The sequence below is a fragment of the Odontesthes bonariensis genome, chromosome 14 (genome assembly GCF_027942865.1).
Source record: "Odontesthes bonariensis isolate fOdoBon6 chromosome 14, fOdoBon6.hap1, whole genome shotgun sequence".
Lineage (NCBI taxonomy): Eukaryota > Metazoa > Chordata > Actinopteri > Atheriniformes > Atherinopsidae > Odontesthes > Odontesthes bonariensis.
Genome location: NC_134519.1, coordinates 11286765 through 11308735, shown reverse-complemented (window position 1 = coordinate 11308735; position 21971 = coordinate 11286765). Strand labels below are relative to the sequence as shown.

General features: G+C 39.4%; 1 protein-coding gene across 1 annotated transcript in view; it reads right to left on the bottom strand.

Moving 5' to 3' along the window:
- The window catches only part of st6galnac3 (ST6 (alpha-N-acetyl-neuraminyl-2,3-beta-galactosyl-1,3)-N-acetylgalactosaminide alpha-2,6-sialyltransferase 3), a 107597-nt gene extending 96456 nt beyond the window's left edge, over window positions 1-11141 (bottom strand). Inside the window, exon 1 of the mRNA XM_075482850.1 lies at window positions 10927-11141. Coding sequence (XP_075338965.1) covers window positions 10927-10944 — 18 coding nt within the window. The 5' untranslated portion in view covers window positions 10945-11141. The remainder of the gene's footprint in view (window positions 1-10926) is intronic.
- Window positions 11142-21971: the final 10830 nt, after the last annotated feature.

Here is a 21971-nt window from a genome sequence, read left to right as displayed (position 1 = left end):
ACTGCGTTCTTAGAACTGCGTTCTGCGTTCTTAGAACTGCGTTCTTAGAATGGCTCTGTCCGAATCCGGCTTAAGTCTGACCTAGTAACATACAGTACATGTGTCCCATTCAACACAGTTCAAGCTGGGACTTCACATGAACATACAGGTTTGTTTTCTTTTTTATCATCTTATGAGAAGAATCAGACAAACAGCATTAACAAATGAATAACAGTGCTTTCTAAACTATCGTACTCCATCGTTTTACCAACTACAATTAGACTGATTTTTTTTTTTCCCACAGCAGCTGTACATGAAGCTTCCGACCTCTGTCTGATTAGATATCAATATTTCAACTACTCCAATCCACCGGCATTTTAACCCTATGCCCTATGGTAGTTAGCTTGATATGACAAAAGGACATGTCATAATAAGAAAGCAGCGGCACAAAGCGGTTCCTTATCTCACACACCACAGAGTCGTTGTCCTCTGGCGTCTTCCTCAGGTGAGGGAAAAAATCTCATTTCCCTCCAGCTGATAACAACGGCCCTCATTACAGTAGTGCAGTTAAATCCTCACGAGTAAGATTCCACTGTGAGTTTCTTTTTTCTTTCTAAACAGAACAAAGTTCAGTCAGCTTAAGCGTTTACAAAAGTGATATTTTCAGCTCCTTCCATCCATCACCACCATGTTTAACACATTCACAGTGCACTAGGTCCACTAACATGAACTGTTGCAATGATGTGACATGTTCTTGCGAGGAAACTGTAACTGAGGATTACACTTCACTTTGTAGATCACTTTGGCAGATATCGCACACTCTCTGTGGCTCTTTCTGTCACTTTTACAGACATGAATGAATTAAGCATTAGAACACGGCATGGCATCGCTTTCACAGACTGATAAAAGTATTAATGTTAGGTATCTTATGTCTGAGAAAGACTTAAGTCAATCCTTGTGTTGGCTTAAATCTGTGCACAGAAGCACCTTTATCAGCGGCTGCAGCAAACAATAACTGTTGGATTTCACTGACAAACTCGCCGTGATGAAAGATACTGATGAATGCTGCGTTCTGAGCCAAAAAACAGTTACTCAAGTAAGATACAAACTTTGTCTTTGCAGCCATTTAGTGAACCATCTGTTCACTCTTGGTTCTTTTTACAAAGTTGAAGATATTTTCTGTTTCAGAAGTTACCACCAACAACTTGGAGTTAGTTCATGTGGCGTAGGAATATTCAGAACATGAAACACCAAAAAGGGTCTGATGGGCTTCCCGAATCAGAGGTGTAACACAATGGCTTCACACACTCTAAAGTTCCCACATGTGACATGTCATGAAAACTGCCCACGCTCCATCTGCTGTGTCAGCTCTCTGCTTTACATGGAGATAGATTTTAGATTAAGTTTGTGAATCATGGGAAATTTTTAGTATTTCTGCAGTAATTCCATGCCCATAATCCATAAAACTGGGCATAATGGATACAATTAGCCCTTCTCCTAATGCAACAGGTACATTTTTATCCATCCAGAGACATTTATTTCCAAAAGATTCACATAAGGGTGCATATTCCTGAGGTCACATGGAATTACGGACAGCAAACATACTTAGAAATGAGAATTTATTGCTATAAATAAATATATAACAGAGTATTAACAAAGAAATTTGAACTGCAGCTCGATTTCATTATTCTTCAGATAAAAATGGCAGCTCTTATTTCCTGTTGAATAATGAATTCATAATTTAAGAGTACAACTAAACTTCTGCTAAAGTAGGTTAGAGAGTAGAACAACCTTATAGATCTTTATTGCATGAAGCAACCTCTTTAAAGTTTTTCATATGTGCAGCAAAACAAAAGATAAAACAAAATGTTTCCAGATGTCTGGTGTTAACATCACACTCAAGAAGGGAAACAGATAAAAGGAGAGGATGACACAGGAGGGAAACGGGAGCACAGATTTATAACAGCGTGTATACAAACCAGAGAATCAGCCTTCTCTAACATCCTGCCAGTGGCCTGTTCTTCCTCTAAAACTGTGACGGGGCACTTTTTTAATCAGCCTGCTTTCTAACACAATCACAAGAGACTAAACAGGCTCAGAACAACCATTCATCCCTAAAACTGGGACGCTCACTGGATCCCCAAAAGCTGTTACAAAAGCTCTCGTCCCACACAAATGAGTGTATGTTTGTCTGCTTCCATTGATGGGAAATCTTCACACCAGTGTGTCTGTTTTCTGCTGGTGACCCCATAACTGAAACTGACTGCTCTGATCCTGTTCTGCCAGGTGGTCAGAAGGAATGGCGGCTTTATGTTTTTTGATGGAGGTGATGGGGAGCTCAGCCTGAAATGTTCGGATCGACAACAACAGCCACAGCCTTATCCAGCTCAAGCACAGTTCTTCACGGATGAACTCACTCCAATTAAAACAAAAGTTAATAAAGCGGGGGGAACCCTACACTTCAGATCTCACCGCAGGCCTCCTGCAAATTAAACTAACTCAGCCATTAACCAAACTGGGGGAGGTTGAAATCCTCTCTTGTCATTGTGTATGGACATTCATGCAGAGATGCCACCATAAAACTGGCAAATCATTCATGACATAATACTGTATCCCTCTGCTAATGCTAACGGTACAAACTGTCCTTATGATTCCCAAATGTTAGGTTATATTCTCTTTTTATACTATAAATACACCAATGTAAGAAAAAAGACTTTGCTTTTTTTCTTACAATAAATACAAAAAATTAAGGAATAAAGCTGCACATAACACATCTGCCCCTCATGGACCAGACTCTGCACAGTTTACCCAGAAAGCTCATTCATTCATACTTTTAACGCACTCTTCTGCATATATTTTTAAATTTTTTACATTTATTACTTTATTTTATCATTATTATTATATTTTTTTGTTTTTATGTCACCAAACAGACCAGGCCAAATTCCTTGTGATGTAAAAATTACTTGGCAATAAAACCTTTTCTGATTCTGATTCTTTTTCTGCTAGCCTGTATGTGTCCTATGTCTTAGATACCACAGATACACATACATGTTGTGTATATATCCACAGAAAATCAGTTACAGATAGCCAAAGAGCCTCATTCAACATCCTCAGTGTGCTGTAAACAAAACACTGAGATTTCCACAGCGCACTTTCTGCATCATGTCCCGCCCCAGTGTGCTCTATCCTGGCATCATTTTGTGTATTCCTAATGGTATGAACACGTTTCATATGGGAAATCTACTGACCTGTAGTACATGTGTGCATTTGTCTACATTTTATGTGTGAGAACAACTCAAGAAGCTTCAAGAGTAAAATGTTTTGATGAGGACCCCAAAATTACGCATTAAACATTCATCTCTTTAGACTGAAGAAGCCTAAAACCTGTTGGACTTAAGACTAATAAAAAATAAAAGACTAATAAAAAATAATAATAAAAATGTTCTAAGTCAGGAACGACAAAAACGTGTCGTAACATTCACCTTTTAAAGTTTGCACTGATAAAAAAAAAGTGTGAAAAGTGTTTTTTGCAGTGGGGTGACTCCTCATGGTAAAAAGTATTGACATAATATTTCTCACTCTTAGCATTAAATACCTAAATCGAATGGAAACAATTGCTAAGGCGGGTTTATTTCCACTAATTTTCAATAAGATCCGGTATAGTCACTCAAAATGTTCCCGTTTAACCAAAACAGCAGGATGTCAGAGGGTTTAAAACCACCGGGTCACAGCACTGCTGGAAAACCTGAATGTCTTCTCACTTCCCCAAATCACTAGAACTGAGATGGAGTTACTATAACTCAAACAGAGCCAAACGGATGACTTAGGGATGCCTACTTAATGGACAGTAGGCCTCCATTAAGGGGGTTAAATTAAATGATTGTGACAAAAATAAGTGCAGACCACATAATTTCACTGTTGAAAACTAGCCTGGCTGATGCTTCTGTATTAGATGCTCCTGTATAAACTCAGCCAGCATGCGCACAAATACAGATATATCTGCAATAACCTGATATCCACTGATATATTCTGGTAAATTCATCATCATGGCTTGGCTAAGGGGGAACACTTGCTGTGACATTAATTCACAAAATATGCGATGTCAACCTCTGCTAAAGTCTCCGGTGAAGATCAATGATAAGCAGCTGTAGATAAATGCCATATTTCCATCGTTTTACACAATTTGGGACACTCTTTCAATCCCACAATCTCCACTAATGTAATACGAGCTAGATGGAGAATTGATGCCACTGATTGTTTACCTCCATGCACACAACAGTAATGGAAGGCCACACTTAATCATTTGCATATTCTTTTGTCAACCGTCTGGAGATTTACTTTAAAAAACATGCATATTTACGTAGAAACTAAGCTGAGAAAGGAGATATTGATTTAAAAAGGATAAGCATCATGTGACCTGTGGGATTCTCAGAGAAAAATAATCGGAGACCAAATTTAACCACAAATATTGAACAAAAGGCATTAAAGCAAAACAGCTACTGGGGAGCTGAACAGACAGCTTAGTTCTTCCATTAATGCTAAGACTGACAATCCAAGCAGAAAAGCAGAGAAAACCATAAACAGCATGTATTGTAAAAATAAACAAGACCATATGGCAGCAAACTGTTGCCATTTGCTCAGACGCTGCAGCATGCAGTATACAAATGTCTGCTGCCAATGTTCAAGCAGCCAGTTAATCATCCAGGGTGATGCTGGAGAGCAGCGTGATGACTGGTTTACTGTCAGCCACACCTATATTTCTCTATGTGCAATAGGAGCTCGGGCTTTATGTGGCTGGGACACTTCGGAAAAAGTTTGTGAATCATGGGAAATCTTTAGTATTTCTGCATTAACTACCCATAAAATGTGGCCTAATATTCCTCTAAGTCTGATAACAAATAAGAGTAATGACACCCCCATAGTTTGTTCTTTTTGTCCTCATTGAGCACACAGATTCATAACTTTGTGCAGGCTGGGAAAACAGCAGCAACAGTCTCCGTCAGATGTTTCCTGTAAATTTTACAGCTGATCAGTATTTCTGGGATGTCATGACTGAACAGCCCTCTTCAAGTCATGCCGTTGTCAGGACTGACATTACTCTCATGAATTTTATTCTGTCTCTTCTGAATTCACTTCTGCGCTTTGGGTCTTTGCACCTCCCAAAAGCTTCAGTTCATGAACCCTGGCCTGCTCCTGTAAATTTCTTAATAGAATTTTGAATACATTTTATTATGGTAAGTGAAGGACATTCAGATAGAAGGAGCTCTACCTGAGACTCCATCCACTATGCTTCGTGAGCTAGGTTTCCACTGCCGGTTTGGAGTCACATTCACAAGATGTGACGAAGAAAAGGTGGATGGCAATGATTAAAAGTTAAATAATAATTCCACTAAAGTGCAAAAAAATGCATATGCTCACTTGAGGTGGTTTTTGCCTGTTTCAAAGACGACTTAATAGGAGTTAGGGGGATGGAAACAACTTTTTGAATCCCGCCTGACCTGCCAAAGACTAAAATGACATGACTCATCAGTTGTTTCTGATCTTAGCTGGCAAATAAAAACCCCGAGATGTTTCCTCCTCTTGTCTTCCTAGATATAATATAACATCCCTATTCATTTCCAGAGATCAAAGCAATTCCTGAAGAGGATCATTTTCTTCTTGTCAATGACCATGACAGTTTTTCGTTTTTTCCTCTTTTAGGTTTCTGACCGGTTATGGCAACTACTAAAACTGTATTTTATATTGTCTGTGTGTCTGTGTCATAGACTTATTGTCTTGTGGCAGTAAAAGGTTAAACTGCTGTCTCTGGAATGGAAAAACACTGCTAAGGTCTCCAGCGTCTCTGATGGGATCAATGCAATGGTCGTACTTGAGACCTCGAGATTCATCCTAAACCATATCCGTTCTCACAACAGTATAAAGCCTGATTCTTACTCGGCGCAACCTCGCTTTGACCCATTCTTACTAGCTGGTCGCAAATGGCGCAAACGGTCACGTGACCCAAAATTCCGCCACGCCCCCCGTCGCAAGCTAAAAAATCCTCGCGCGTCGCAAGGTCGCGCACACAACTTTTTTTCTGACTTCGCGGGAGCTCAACCGGAAACAGCTGACCAAGAGAAAGGAAACATGAACACTGCAGAGACCGCGGTGACCGAGAGGGTGCGCCTCTACAAACATCTGTACGACACGTCTATGAAGTTACACTGGGACAACGTTGTCCCAAAGGACAACGTTTGACAACGTTTGACAAAGTTCGTCTTGTTGCAAAGGACGAACATTCCACCTTCTCTTCTGTTTTTGCCGCAGCCGCTTAGCTCTGAGATACATATACAGTTCTACACCCAGAGTAAATTCATTCCGCATCAGATGTACCAGCCTCTGCTGACGTGACACCACAGGTGGCATTGTGTATGCTTTCTTCGTATGCTTTTCTTCGTCCGGTTCTTCAGCTTGTTTCCTCAACAGTGACGCCCGCTGGTCTGGAGAGAACTGCAAATGTGACGCATACTCTGCGCAAACTGCGCTTATGAGCTGAAGGAACTGTGAAGGGGCTGGCGCTTTCGATGACGTCATTAATGGTTCTCGAGCCAGAACAGTTGCGCGGTTGCGCCAAGTAAGAATCAGGCTTAAAGCCTGATTGAATGAATTTACTCTGGGTGTAGAATTGTATATGTATCTCAGAGCTAAGCGGCTGCGGCAAAAACAGAATGCACGGATGCATTTCCATGTTTTCTTCACCTCCACCACCGACTGCCCCAGATGCCTGCCGATTTCCCCCCAGGAATTCGACGCTGCCGTGTTGTCCCAGTGTAACTTCATAGACGTGTCGTACAGATGTTTGTAGAGGCGCACCCTCTCGGTCACCGCGGTCTCTGCAGTGTTCATGTTTCCTTTCTCTTGGTCAGCTGTTTCCGGTTGAACTCGCGCGAAGTCAGAAAAAAAGTTGTGTGCGCGACCTTGCGACACGCGAGGATTTTTTAGCTTGCGACGGGGGGCGTGGCGGAATTTTGGGTCACGTGACCGTTTGCGCCATTTGCGACCAGCTAGTAAGAATGGGTCAAAGCGAGGTTGCGCCGAGTAAGAATCAGGCTTAAGACTCAGTATCAGTGTTGTTTTTGCCTTGACAGCTTTCACTCCGAAATAAAACCCATAAAAGTCTGTTTTTGGATTTCCAGACATGAAATTTGCTGTTTGTGTGCTGAGTCGTTTAGTCGATTATTTTTGTCTGTTAATGTGATTTGGTTGACGATCAGAACAAATTTAACGGGCCATAAATTCAGGAATTGGAGCATTTCCAAAAGTTTCACAAACTTTTTCTTGCAGCTGTGCATCTTAACTCTACTAACAAGAAACAAGAACACTGGTATCATTTAATTTAAAGCTACAGGTCATTTACTTCTGTCCTTTTCCAGACTACATTTACTTCAGCAACTCAGCAGTTTGTGTTGTGTAATTATCTTTTCTTTGTTCCAATTTTTAGAAATATAGGAACGCATGACAGTGTCAAATCTAGTGTGAAATTAACTGCTGTCTCAGAGAACTGGGTGAACCAGCAGACATGACAGGAAAGTTTCTGAAATTAAATGTAGTTGAAGGATTGTTTCCAGATGAGCATAAAGAGAAGGATGTGGCTATTAGATGGCTGGCATTATCCAAAGTAAATAGATAAAAACTTTCAACTAAAGTACACCAAAGAAATGATAAGAAAATAAAAAGCTCAACACGCTGAGCTCGTCGACATTAAACAACTGTACTGTTAAGTGATTTCTCGTGTGTTTGTTGTGTCATAATTGATTTTTTTTTTTTTTTATTATTTTTTTTTTTATATACCGGTATATATACTAATCAATGCTATTTACAGTTTTTCTATGTCTTACAGAGGATTGTCCAAAACTGATTCTCAGGTATTAATCAATGCTAAAAACTTGTACCCATTTATGAAAATTAAAACTGTGTAGGACGTCGTCTACCTTTCTCGGGTCAGTAAACAGCGTACTGTCCTTTAACTTTACTCCAACCTTCAAACTATGGTGCATTCTCCAAAAAAAAATGTAGACAGAGCTGTGACACAGCAGTCTCAAACTAATAATGAGGACATGAAACGGTCACACAGCTTATCGGGTAAAGACACTGAAAAGAATGGAACATTTCATGTGTCACTGTGGCCCAACATTTGAGGGGATAACTAGTTTGCTGAGTTGACCATAGACTTTAAATATGAGACACTGATGAAGCACAACAACATGACGCATAAACTCTGCAGAAACAGACACACTGGACAGCAGCAAATGAAAGGCAGAAATCAGCTAAAAAGTCTGCAGAAATGGGTGAGATGACAGTAAAACTCAGTACATACAACCATGTTGTAAAGGAGGAGCTGCCAGTCACTACAAATACAGACTTAAAGTGAACAGGCTGTCCAACAATCAGAAGATACACAGTATGTGTGCTGCTCATTGAAAGTCAAACTACCAAATAACTTTAGTCAACATGCACGTTAAAACACGTTAAAAGTTATTTTTAATCATAATGGTGTTACTGATAAATGTTACCGACGGTTCAGACAGAAGTAATACAAAACGGAAGTTTCATTTTAAAGGAAAGGATTCATTTGGCTTTTAAGCTTTTTTTCTCACAAAGTGCTACTCTTGTCTCATTTTTCCTTTAAAACAAAACAGGAGTTTGCTCATTTCTGTCGTCTATCTCTTTTAAAGCAAATCATCTTGTCAGAAATGCAGTCAAGATAAAACAAAAATGTGAAAGCATTGCATTTAAGTTGATTGAAGTGGTGCTTCGAAGTTTGTTCAGATGCCCCTAAATTCAGTTTGGTGTTCCCCCGCTGCTGGTGGAAAAGTTTAGTCTGGATTCCTGCACATCAAAAACACTTAATACCTCTTTATTTGTCATTTTGCATTCAGTGGTACTGAGTTTGAAACTCTAGTAATTCTACACAACCCTAATCTTCAGTGATTGTAGCCTGAGAGTCACACAAAACAGACAAGCTAAGATGTAACTTTAGGTGTTACTAATGGAGACTCTAAACATTGATTAATACAGCTTCCTGCTTCAGTCTCTGAGCCGTCTTTGCCTTTTAATGAATGATCTGAATTTCATAAACAACAAAATAAGCAAATTTGTGATTTCTGAAAAAAGTTTGCCATGAAATAAGCCAGGAAACATCATCTCTATTAATACATAAGAAACCAGGAAGCATTGCCATCAACCCCATCACGATGATTTCAGCTTTACAGACACAAAATGTTGCTTTTTTGTCTAATCCAAAGTGAAAACACTCTGAGGAAAAGAAGCAAGCACACAGATGCAAAGCAAATCATCGCATGCAATCGCTGTATGTGTGTTTACATATTTTACACGTGTGTGGGGGATTATATGAGAGGGTGATCCAGCACAATGTGTTCCTGTGAGGGACGGAAACCTTCTCATACAGACATAATGAATCAGTCTACATATGATTCATTCTTTCATTTTCTCCGATGAGGTTTAGACTGTGGCTCACACAAAACAAAATCCATCAGTCTTACAGGTCAAACTTTTTCTGCTCCCAGCTTCTCCACACTGAATATATTTGGACTAAATAAGACATTTTATCTTGAACTTTTCAGCTGGAGTTGACTGATTATTTTATGATCTTTTGTCATATTATGAACTAAAACACTTCAATTAGGAACGATCTGAGATAAAATAGTTAACTGGTTGATAAACTGACAGTCATCTTTATGTGAAAAAGACCAAACAGTAAAACTTCCTGTTCTGCATCATTGAAAACTGAATATTGTTCACCTCTTGACTTTTTACCTAAGAGGACAAGGATTTTGAAGTCGGCTTGAACACTGGGGCATGTTGATGGACACTTTTTATTATACTGTGAAACTGAAAAAATTCATTCTGTCAATCATTTCCTGGTTCCAGCCTGTCAATGCTGGGATTTTGCTATTTTGCCCCTGAAATGGTTGGATCACAAAAGAATCAATTTGTTTAAATAACCATAAACTTTGGAGCTGTGATTGACAGTTTGCTCTATTCTCATCATTTAAGGGCTTATTTGGGAAATGTGACAAACCAATAGCCCTGAAAATCATTACAAAATGTATGTTTCTTAGGTTTTAAGAGTGTAGGTGCCACAAAATAAGCATTACCCTTTTTTTTCCCCATATTATCTGACTATCTATAACCACAGTTTTAATTGAAAAAATAATTGAATGTTTATGTTTCTTGGTTATCAAACAAACTTGGTCTTGGTCTTTCAGCCTCTAAAAGGTTGTATTTTTATGTATATCTCCGTTACATGATTATTAAATACATTTCATGGTGCTTTAAATTGCTGATAACAGACAATGGGAGGGATTCTGGAAAACTGTGAAGGGGTTTGTAGAGAAAAATGAAGGAATGGAAGACTGCAGATGAAATTAAGATCTTTGTTATTTTCATCTCTTTGACATCCAAATGGAGTATTTTGTATCATATCTGAACTTTTAAACCCACTAAAATATGTCTTTTATTTGGGGTGCGACATGCTTGTTAACTTTCCCACAGCTCTGAAGGCTGAAGGCTCCTCATGTGAACACCTGGACATGAAGGATGTTGTGTGCACAGCTGGCTGGCCTGCTCCAGCCTGCCTGTCTTGATGAGCACAGACACCAACAGAGAGCAAAACACAAACACCAGCAGCAAAAACTCAAGAAGAGGCAGATCGATTTGAAGATTAAATAAAAATCACAGCAGACATAGACCAGGGGAGGGTGTAAAATACCTCCGCAGAGCATCAGCACCAACACCACATGCTGCTCCCTGACTCAAATTTTACCTCAAATCTGCTAAAACGACTGGCCACGTCTTAGGCTCCACACGTCCACTTATCTCGGGTTTTTCTTCTTTCTTTTTTTTTTTTTTTACAGGAATGTGCATGAGGGAGACCCACACTCTTACCTTCCACATCCAGGCCATTCTTATTTCTCTGCAGACAATGGTGGACCGCTTGTTTTCTTCAGCCCCAAAGCGCGTTCACCGCGTCCGTCTGCGCACACGTTGACTCACGTCTTCATCACAGGATGAGACGCGGATGCGTTGTCGTTAAACGCGCGGACAGGCTCCATAAATGTTGGAGTGTACCGTTATTCGCCTCCTCTCTCGGTTTTTTTTTTTTTTTTCTCTCACGGATCTACTGGGACCTGGACCAGTGCTGAGCTGCTACTGGCCGGCGGAGACGCAGAGCCCCGCCCACAGCCACGTCACGTGACTGCCGCCGATTTCCTGACTTCTGCTTCTACAACAGCCACATGAGGAGGAAGAACAAAAAACAAACAAGTGGGAGCTGTGTTCAGTCAGCGACGGGTCACTTCATCTCAATGGATGCTGGATTAGTGTCCTATATGTGTCTTTAATATAATATCGTAAGTATTTGTGGAAAAACGTTTTTATTCATGGCAAAATGTGATGGTTAACATCATGTTTTATGTTGTATCAGATTTGTTTGCCCTGTTAAGGTAGGTGGGAACTTATTAGTGCACCCTGGTATTTTAAAAAGAAAAACTGAGGTTTTTAAACATGTATTGATTGCTTGTGAGGCACACTGACATCAGATTATAATAAAATGGAGCAGATGATGTAGGATAATTGGATAATCTGAAGCTTGAGTTTCAAAACATAATCATATTTTAACTTCTGATTTTATCTATTGTTCTTATATCTTTCTTTTTTGTTTAAAATTTAAATCGTGCTTTTTATTTCTACTGTTTTAATGTATCTGTAAAGCACTTTGAATCGCCTTGTTGTTGAATTGTGCTATACAGATAAACTTGCCTTGCCTTGCCTAGTGTAGTGGTAAGATTGCCTAGTGTAGTGGTAAGATTGCCAGCCACCTTATAGGTGACCTGAGTTCAAATTCCCTGCATGAAAGGTACTACCTCCAGTAGGTCTCCTTATGCAAGATCCCCTTACCCTACCTACCTGTAGGTCGCTTTGGATAAAAGAATTTGCCAAATGCATAAACAGTACAAGTACTGATTAATCATGAGCCCCGGAGGTGTTTTTTTTTCCCCAGTTGTGGCACAAACAAAATGAGAATCACATCATTAGTCAAGTTGGAAATGAGGAACGCTTCGCTGAACTGTTGATTTTTGGAGATCCTTAATGTAAAGTGCCTTGAGATGGCTTGTCATTGTGTATTGGTGCTCTACAAATCAAATTTAATATAATTGTATGGCCTGAAATGTATAAATCTTGACTCAGTCATGTATTTATTTTTATTCTGTTTTTTCCTACCAGTCATTTTTTTGGCATCCTTCAGCTCGCCACTTATCTCACCTGCTCCTTGTTCCCATTTAGTTCCTATTTCCTTCTCTCATTATATCTTCTGTATTGTAACCATCCTATTTCTCTATTCTGCCAGCACTGTATTGTTAGTCTGCATGTTATCATACAGCATGTTCTAGACTTAGGCTCTTGAATCTAGTTTAAGCACTAGTGGCCTTTACTCAGCAGTGAGTACACAGGAAAGCTGACAGAGAGTCTCCAGGCCGTGACTCAAATCTGTCCACAAAAACCGAATGCATGATGAATATGACGAGAACTGATGATTCCCGAAGCCTCAAAGAGGTTTGTTTGATGTCTGTGGATGTGTACGCTACCGTTTAATTGGTAATGGCAGCAGAAATTATTTTCTTTTTTTATTAATGCCCATAGAATTGTGTATACTCTTAATTTGCCTGTCAAGCAGAGGATAAACACCCCTTGCAAAAAATGGTGCATATAAGAGAGCATATCATTTCAACACAGCCATACCAAGCTTTATTTGTAATAACTGCTTCGACAAAACCTAAACCTCCTCGCAGAGAAATACTGCGCTGATGGTTCTGATCTTAATTTTATTAACTCAGGCTTTCATCTTCAGGCTCTGTGCATATTAACAGGAAAATGGTCGTTTGTTATGCATCATGTGACACTTCTTCCACACAAAATGTGCTGATCAATGGGCATTTCATTCATAAGGAGAGCAGATTGCATGAATGGAGAGCTGTGAAAATATAGAAATCATTATGAATATATTACAGTTGCAGCTACTGAGACAACAGAGAAGTGCTGCAGAAAATGGTTAGTTGTGCAGATTTGTACACATGCCTGCCATGTAAATCATGACAGCTGCACGTAAAGCTCTTCCACGTTTATCTTGATAACAAGTGTATTTAGCTGTGACACTCTCATCATAGCATGGAAATCACAAAAGTCAATGACTTAAAATCAAAGCAAATTTATTGATATCAACATTCTCTGATATGTGGACCTAGACTACTAAATTCTCTGATCTTTGTTAAATCAGCAGTACAAATTGGACTTTTTGGCAAATTGGGACAAAATCTAAATACATTTTAATTTGTCAGCTGAATGTATGGCTGCCATGGTAACACAGGACCTAACCCTACATTTTGTTTTGCTGTAGGTTAACCGTCAGCTTCTTTGGTGGCACAGCATGGTTTAACAGGTTCATTCACTACTGAGTTCTGCTCAAAACTGATTGTTTTTAGTTAAGGTTATTTTGTTATATCAAATCCTGAAAAGATGACACTTGACTGCCAACATTTGATTGACATCCCCACCCCCGCTTTCCTCAAACAAACCAGCGTGAAGCAGCCGGGGGGGGGGGTCCCAAAGACGTAGCGGGGAGTGTGCTTCGGCTGTGTTTTCCGCACTGGAAACTAGTTCCCAAACCGACATGAGCAAACCAAGCCTTGCGTGTAGATTTACACAGTCATTTGCACTCGATGTGAAAGTACACCACTCACACAGTAATTAGAAGGTAAATCAAGTAAATTAATTCACGTTGGGCGAAATATTTCGAGTGGCGACGCTAGCATGTATGTATTACGCGCAACCAAGCAGTGGTCAGTGCTGTGAGATTCGGACAATGCCTGGGTCGCCAGGAAAACGCTCCCACACACTTATTCATGTCTCGGGAATACACTTAATTTGGCCTGGGGGTGGCGTATCCCTTTAAGGTACCATCGTGATCTCGCCCAGTTAAACAAGAGCTACTGTCCTGATACTGTATTGGAAACTCTGACTTTCAGTTCAACTTAGCTCGCTCAAGTTAGTGTTTGCCCACTGTCCCATATCTTTTACTGCTTTAAAACACAGAGAAATGATCAGTATGATGTATGTACATTTTCCCAGCGAAGCATCCATTGAGGTTTACTCCTACGAGCCAGTGAGAGGCGCAGGCCTTCGATCCTTCCTGTGAAAAATAAAAGCTGACTTCCAACACACAGCTGAATGTGGTGCTCTTCTTTGTGCAAGTACTTACGCATTTCCTCTCACACCACTTTCTATTTTGCCCCACTCCACTTCTTTTTTGACAGTTACTCATAGAAATAGAAATAGAATGCCTTTATTGTCAATGAAATTAGGAGCGCTGCTCCATTTGGGTCCACATATGTACAAAAGAAAAACAACAACAAAATAAGAAGTAGAATAAAAGTATGAAACATAATTGCACTAGCCAAGTGTATTGCACGTACAGGTGGAGGGGCAGAGGGATTGCACATAGATTCATTTTGCAGATTTAAAGTCGGTGTGTTATATGGTGAAGAGTATTTAGATTGCTGATGGCTCTGGGGAAGAAACTGTCTCTGAGCCTATTCATCCTGGCTTTATGCGACCTGTAGCGCCGGCCTGAGGGCAGCAGGTTAAAGACGTGATGATCGGGGTGGGATGAGTCATGTTCTTCTTACTTAAACTCCTTTTGTCATTCAAACATAATACGGACAAAGTGTCAGGACAACAACATAAGTAAATAGAAGAGAGAAAAACCAAGATAAATCCATCAGTTAATGTGACCACTCCAACAGTTAGCTCAGCAGTTCATCACATACTGATCCTCGTCTATGCTTTATTTACCTTTGTGATTCTTAACCAAACTTTTACAAAGACAGTTGTGTGTAATTCAAAAATAAAAAAGACAACTTCTAGTAATATTGGGCGATTTTTCAGCCATACATAATGCATAAGCAATAACTAGACTGACTAGAGGGGAGCAGGTACTCCATTAAAAAAATATTTTTTATTGCTTTGATATAAACTGAAAAAGAGAAGTGCAATAAATAAGATAGTGGCACATAAATGATGCAATGAAAATAGTCACGCCTTGTAGTTTTATGGGAATATTTTGCTCACACGTGGATGATAAAAGCAGGATCTATAAAGCCACTAATGCAGAGACTTAAGGGGAACCTGTGATGTGTCAGACTCTTTGTGGGTCAGCTAAATTAATCCTGTGCTGCATTTGCATGTTCTCACTGTGTGTGCTCCTGTTTTCTCTGCTTGATCTGGTGTCCTCCACAGTCTGAACAAGTGGAGACATCACCGGCTGTGTGAATGTGTTCACCCTGCTGTGACAGACTCTCAACCTTGAGTCTCCCTATGACCCTCAACCTTGAGCTTGCCGTAGTCCTGAGATGCAGTGAGAAAAATGTTAGAGCTTCGGGGGGAAAAAGAAGAAAAGATGAGTGACAGAGACAGTTTTGGCTCTTTAATATTTTAAAATGTAATTCAGGGAAGTTTTCCAGTTTCAGTTCTAAATAAAACTTTATCCATCCATCCATCCATTTTCTGTACCCGCTGAATCCATTAGTCGGGTCGCAGAGTGCTGGAGCCTATCCCAGCTGTCATCGGGCGAGAGGCTGGGTGCACCCTGGACAGGCCGCCAGTCCATCACAGGGCCACACAGAGACAAACGAGACAAACAACCACACTCCTAAGGACGATTTTAGAGACGCCTAACATGCTTGTTTTTTTGGACAGTGGGAGGTAGCCAGAGTACCTGGAGAGAACCACGCATACACGGGGAGAACATGCAAACTCCACACAGAAAGGCCCCAGACGGGAGTTGAACCGGGAACCCTCTCTCTGTGAGGAGACGGCGTTAACTACCAAATTATTGATTTTGTTCACTGCAACACTTTCACTGGAATTTAGTACTTGAAGAAAACAAATCGCTGTAGCAAAAAGTTTATCTTCCAACCTTCATCTTATCAGCATGACTGAAAGAATATACATAATGTAGCTATAAAGGGATTTCTTTTTGTATATGATTACACAATATTAATTTAACTCCATTGTAACTCCTCACTAAATGTTTTGTGCATGTTGCTTTGTGATTTAATACTTAATGTTTTGCAAATTCATACGTAAAAAAAACAAAGTTATCTATTTAGTTATCTACAGTGTGTTATCATTAAAGTTCACTAAGTAAATTGTTACAGCTCAACCTTTTGTGATCATTTACACAGAAATACTCAGTTTGATCAGTTTCAGTCAGGATTCAGAGTGCATCATAGCACAGAAACAGCACTGGTGAAAGTTACCAATGTTCTCCTCTTAGCCTCTGATAGCAGACTTGTGTCTGTTCTTGTCCTGTTGGATCTCAGTGCTGCATTTGACACAATCGATCACAGCATTCTGTTACAGAGACATCTACATTTTATTGGGATTAAAGGAACCGCATTAGGCTGGTTTAACCTTCGTCTTGTGTTAGGGTCGGCACCGACCCGTTTTTAGGTTTTAAATGCATAACATAACCATATAAATTTGTTTATTGCATCAAGGCTTTATGACTTTGTCAGGAACCTCTATTTCAACAAAATAAAACAAAGAAAATTGTTTTCACTAAATTATAAAATGCTCTAGTTGAAATTAAGACCTTTGTGTTGTTAGGGTCGGTTTCGACCCAGTTATAAAAATGAGATTATAAAGCAATAATTTGAGCCAAAACTGAAATCACTAGTTCACTGTCAGCCAACACCCTGCTTTTCATTTTGTGTTTGTACTAAAGTTCTATTGCTGAAAAAAATAGACTTTTTTGCCTTTTTCTTGAAGTAAATATATGGGTCGAAACTGACCCGTAACACCATAGATGTTACTATAGTTAATAATATTAAAATGAAAAAATAAATAAAACTAATTTATTTAAGAGATGTGTTCTAAATCCCCTCAATAATAGTCAGGTGACATAACAACCTTTTATTTATTGATTCTCTTGAGGTTCATTTTACATTTTTGTTTTTATTGAAATTGAGGGGTATACTGACAAAAACAAGGCCCAGGGGCCCACACCAAAAATATTAAAACCAATATTTTTATGGATAAAGAAGCCTAACAAGGTAACCAAGAGATGAGAAAACAAATTAGATGATAGATGATTGTTTTTAGTGTATTTTACAACTAAATTAAAAACACGGGTCAAAACCGACCCGTTAACATAAGAGATGGTAACGGAACTAACACAAGACGAAGGTTAAGTCATATTTATCTGATAGCGTTTGTTCTTGTTAACGAAGAATCTGCAGGGTTCTGTGATTGGATCTTTTCACTTTATACATACTTCCATTGGGTAATCTTATTAGACGGCATGGTATAAATGTTCACTGCTATGCTGGTGATACTCAGCTATACTTATCTATGAAATCAGATGAAACCAATAGTTTGGTCAGATCTCAATCATATCTTAAAGACACAAAGACCTGGATGACTGAATTCAGAATTGAATTTAAAAGTCTTCCCTCACTTATAAAGCTCCTAATGACCAAACTCCATCATATCTTAAAGATCTCAAAGTTGGAAATTTTCCCAACAGAGCACTTTGCTCTCAAACTGCAGGTTTACTTTTTACGTTTTAAGTAAACTGAATTGAATAGATTTTTTTTTACTTGCAATGGAGAGATATATTCAATTACTTGTATGTTGAGGAATTTTTGAGCTCATCGGAAATTATCAGAAGAGACTTGTTTGTTCTTTTTAAAAAAGTATTGCTTTGAATAAAACTTCATCAGTTCAAACCGTTTGCCAAAGTTGGATAAAATAGTTAATGATAATTTATTATGTGCTGAAAATAACCAAATTCAGTATTGTGACAGCATCCTTTTATCATACTCTGTTAAGGAGAAAGGAAGGCTTGAATTTACTGTAAAAGCCCTTTTTACACTAACAAAAGTTAGTTTAACCTTCTCTTAAAGCATGTGTTTGACGAACCGATTTGGTTCATCCTATTGATTTTGATATATTTCCACAGAAACTGTTGAAGTGATCAGAGGAAAAGACAGACACCTTCTGCATCATGTTATGCAGACGCTGCCTTTGTTTTTCTCCCACCTGCACGGGAGGCTGTAATTGAGTTCAGCTGCAGTCTGCCTCTCTGCCAGAACACATGACACCTTGAGTAAATAGAAATGTTCAAAGAGGTTAGTTTTGTTTGCAAATGACAGAAACCAACATAAGTTTCTTTCTTTTTGAACATAAAAAATATTTGAGGTGTACCAGCTTTAATTACTGAGACACAAATAAGCTCAAATCCACAGTGGTACAAACACCAGCTGAAGGAACAGTCACAGTCACACTCTCATATAAGCCCTCTCACCGCAGCCTGCTGGAACACTGCACTTCTTTTTATTAGCCGGTGCCGCATTGATTAAACCCCTCAGTTATTTTCTGCAGGTGTGAAGCAAGTCCTCTCAAACCAAATCGATGCTCTATTGGGGTTATCACCAAATCTCCCTCCATCTTTTAAAGCTTTTCGCACATAGCATGAAAAAGTAATCCTTGAACTCAGAGAACCACATCTTGGATTAAATTCTTAGCTCGGCATGAGCTTTGAAAACTCAGAAAAGAAAAAGTCAAGGTCATCTACACCTGAAATTACTCTCTGGATGATTAAGAGAGTGTGGATGATACCTGTGTCAATGTGATAAGAAGCTATCAGTCTCAGAGAAGCTTTGGAAGGCAGCACAACACAGAAAAGATGGAAAAGTGTCTCAGATTTCTGCCTCAGCTTTGTTCACTTTTAACGAACAGCACATGATGTACTGATCAAAAAACATTTTGACCACTGATTGATGAAGTGAATATAACATATTAGAGAGTAGGTGGACATTCTGTCTGAAGTTGATGTGTTGGACTCTCAAGGGATGGACAATGATAAAGATTTTATGTAGTAAATGCTGCCCAAACCACGACCTTCTCCTGCAGACACATGGGAAGAGAACTTGTGGGTTTTACTGTAAAATGATGTTAATTTTCATATTTCTGTTCTTTTTTTTTTTTTCCTTCTTCACTCTCCCTCTCTCTCTGTCCCCCGGTCCGGTTAGGCACTATCACATCTTAAGTATTGTAACAAAAATAAATAAATAGATAAGGAGTTGATGGGCATCAAGGGGAGCTTTACATTCATAAAGCTTCTCTTGGCATAGCAAATGTGTTTGGCATAAACGGTATTCAGATTACAATTCTGCTGCCATAATGCTGGACAGGACAAGGGGTTAAAGAAAATAAATAAATAAATAAAATGTTAATTTTTTTTTTTTCATAATGATAGATCTAACAGAAATGTTTAATATCACATTATCCCCAGTAGTGGATATATTTGCCAAATTTAAAGAATATTTCACCAGCAATGAAAATACAAAAAAAACATTTTTGTCCAAAACTAGTGAATAATCTGCTGCGAAGCAGGGCTCTGACGTCAGTTTCAGAGAACCTGTGCTCAGTTTCCTGATGAGAACAGTTGGCGTTGGTCTGATCTGGTCTATGAGATCCTCCTCCTCTGCTGACAGACACAAGCACAAAGACACCAATGAGGGTTCCCAGCTGATGGCGACAGGTCTGTTATGGTGTTATTGTAGCACTGTTACTTGCAAATGTATGTATCTATTAATATTTCGGCCCATGTTGGGTCTCCTTCATTCAGTACTATGTTCATGACACAATTACTTAATGACTTTCAAAACAACATTATTTACTGGTCATTTTATAATGATTTTTTTCTTTTCAGCATCAGATTTTCTTGTGCCAACAACAGAGAGAGTGGTGCTGAGGTGTGTCGGTGGAGGCGATGGGAAATGCAAAAAGACTAAGGAGCGTTTGCAGGTGTAGGCAGCAGGCCCAGGGCAACTCATGCATTACTTAAGACCTGCACTGAAGCTATGGGGAGTTTAAGGGAAAGTTTCCCCGAGATGTCATGATGCTTATTTCCTCTAAACAGCTTGTTAACAAAGTTTCTCTTCCCATCACGTTCACTGAAGCTGAACTAAACATCCCGACGACCGAGCAGAATCAGTTTGGGCTTTAATGCTCTTTAACAGTGTGACACTGTGAAAGTGGATGAGCAGGATTTCACACAGAACACAAAACACAAAACAGGAACATGGTCATGGATGCAGTACAGCAAAATAATCATTTTTTGTTAGTTATTTTTGTTTTCATTATCATTATGAAAGTCAGAACTGTAAACAAACTCAAACAAAAGTAATCGTCAAGCCCTGTGCGTGAACAACTTTCAAATGTGATTAGAAGCGGTAGTTTTGCTACACAAGCCATTTGCATTTGTTAGCCTGCACAGAATCTTATGGAGTTGATGCTGAGTTTGAAATGATGACTCCACGGCACTGGTACCAGTCTCCTTATTTTGGTGTCAGAGAGCCCCAGGATGATTTCCTTTTTCCACTTTGCAGAGACCGTAATCAATGACAATGTGTTGTTGCAGCCTTAGATGGTTGACTGGTGGCTCTAAATTGTCCCCAGGAGTGAGTGTGAGCGTGCATGGTTGTGTGTCTCGTTTGTCTCTGTGTGGCCCTGTGATGGACTGGCGACCCATTGACGGCTGGGATAGGCTCCAGCAAGCTTCTCACGAGAGTCAGTGTGTGACGAGATGGGAGTGAGATCAGGTTGGGATCTCTTTTAAGCTGTCTCAATCACCATGATAACTTATGCCAAACGCATAACCGGAACAAAAGGCTGTGTCCAGTTTGAGATTAAACCGTTAAGAGCAGCACACTTTAACTTTAACTTGATATCTATCACAGTACTGCTGTTGTGATGCTCATGATAACTGACTGGAGCTTTAGGTTTTGTTAAGGCAGCAAAGCCTGGCTGTGTTGAGCCTGCAGTATGAATCTTTCTTCACAAAGATGCAAACCCAAGGGCAGACCGTGTCTCGAAGCATGACGTACTACTTCCATGTTGTCGAGGTGGAATAGATCCTCTGCAGGTATTCAACTTCAGAGAGGAACATCTCTCTCCATAAACATGGTTTAAAGCTGAGAAAGCCGTTCTTTATTAGGACAACAATCAGACGTCTGACACTTTTGTAGTTTCAGTGCCACGTTTCATATCTCATATTCATAACACTTCAATGGAGAACAAAACTCAAGGAAATCTCTACAAAACATTAAACTTGATCAATGCTTTTAATCTCTTTCACTTTGAATGCTGATGTGGAAAAGATGTAGAGTCTGAAATATTTCTTCCCTTCAAGGTTTTTTGTCTATTCACTGCAAATGTAATTGCAACTCAGATGATTGATTGTGGATGGGGTTTTACAGGTTGTCATAGGTTGTCACAGAGTTTAAATCAATCATTATGGATGTTTGGTGATACCATTTTGATACCTGAGCTTTAAATCTAATATATCTTTAAATCATTGTGGACTGTAAGTAAACTGCCTTTGAACAGGATGCAGTTTTTGAGAGAAATGTCGACTTGTGGACTGTGGGTTAATCTTTGAGACCTTGAATCCTCATATGAAGGTCCTTGTTCTCAGATGTATATTAATAATTCATTCTACAAATTCTGGCACTACATGACTGGCAACAACAACTAAATGTATGGTCATGATCATGAATACTTCAAAATGAACCACAGAAAATTCAGCAGTAACCTTTTAGTTGCAGCTTTGTACTCTCCGTGACCTGAATGAGTCGTAACTCAAGCAGCACTCTCACACAGGTGAAGATTTCAAAGGACGAATCGAGCAACGGAAATAGCAGATTAGCTGAAGCCTGCTCTCGCTCCTGTCTGCTCCTCGGACGGCGCACAAAGATAAATCATTTTAGCTCTGACAGACTTGTCTCTGGCACTGACAAGAAATTAAAATACAATCACCATGAGGCCTTTTGGACACTGTGTCATTCTGTTGCTGTACAAATTACTCA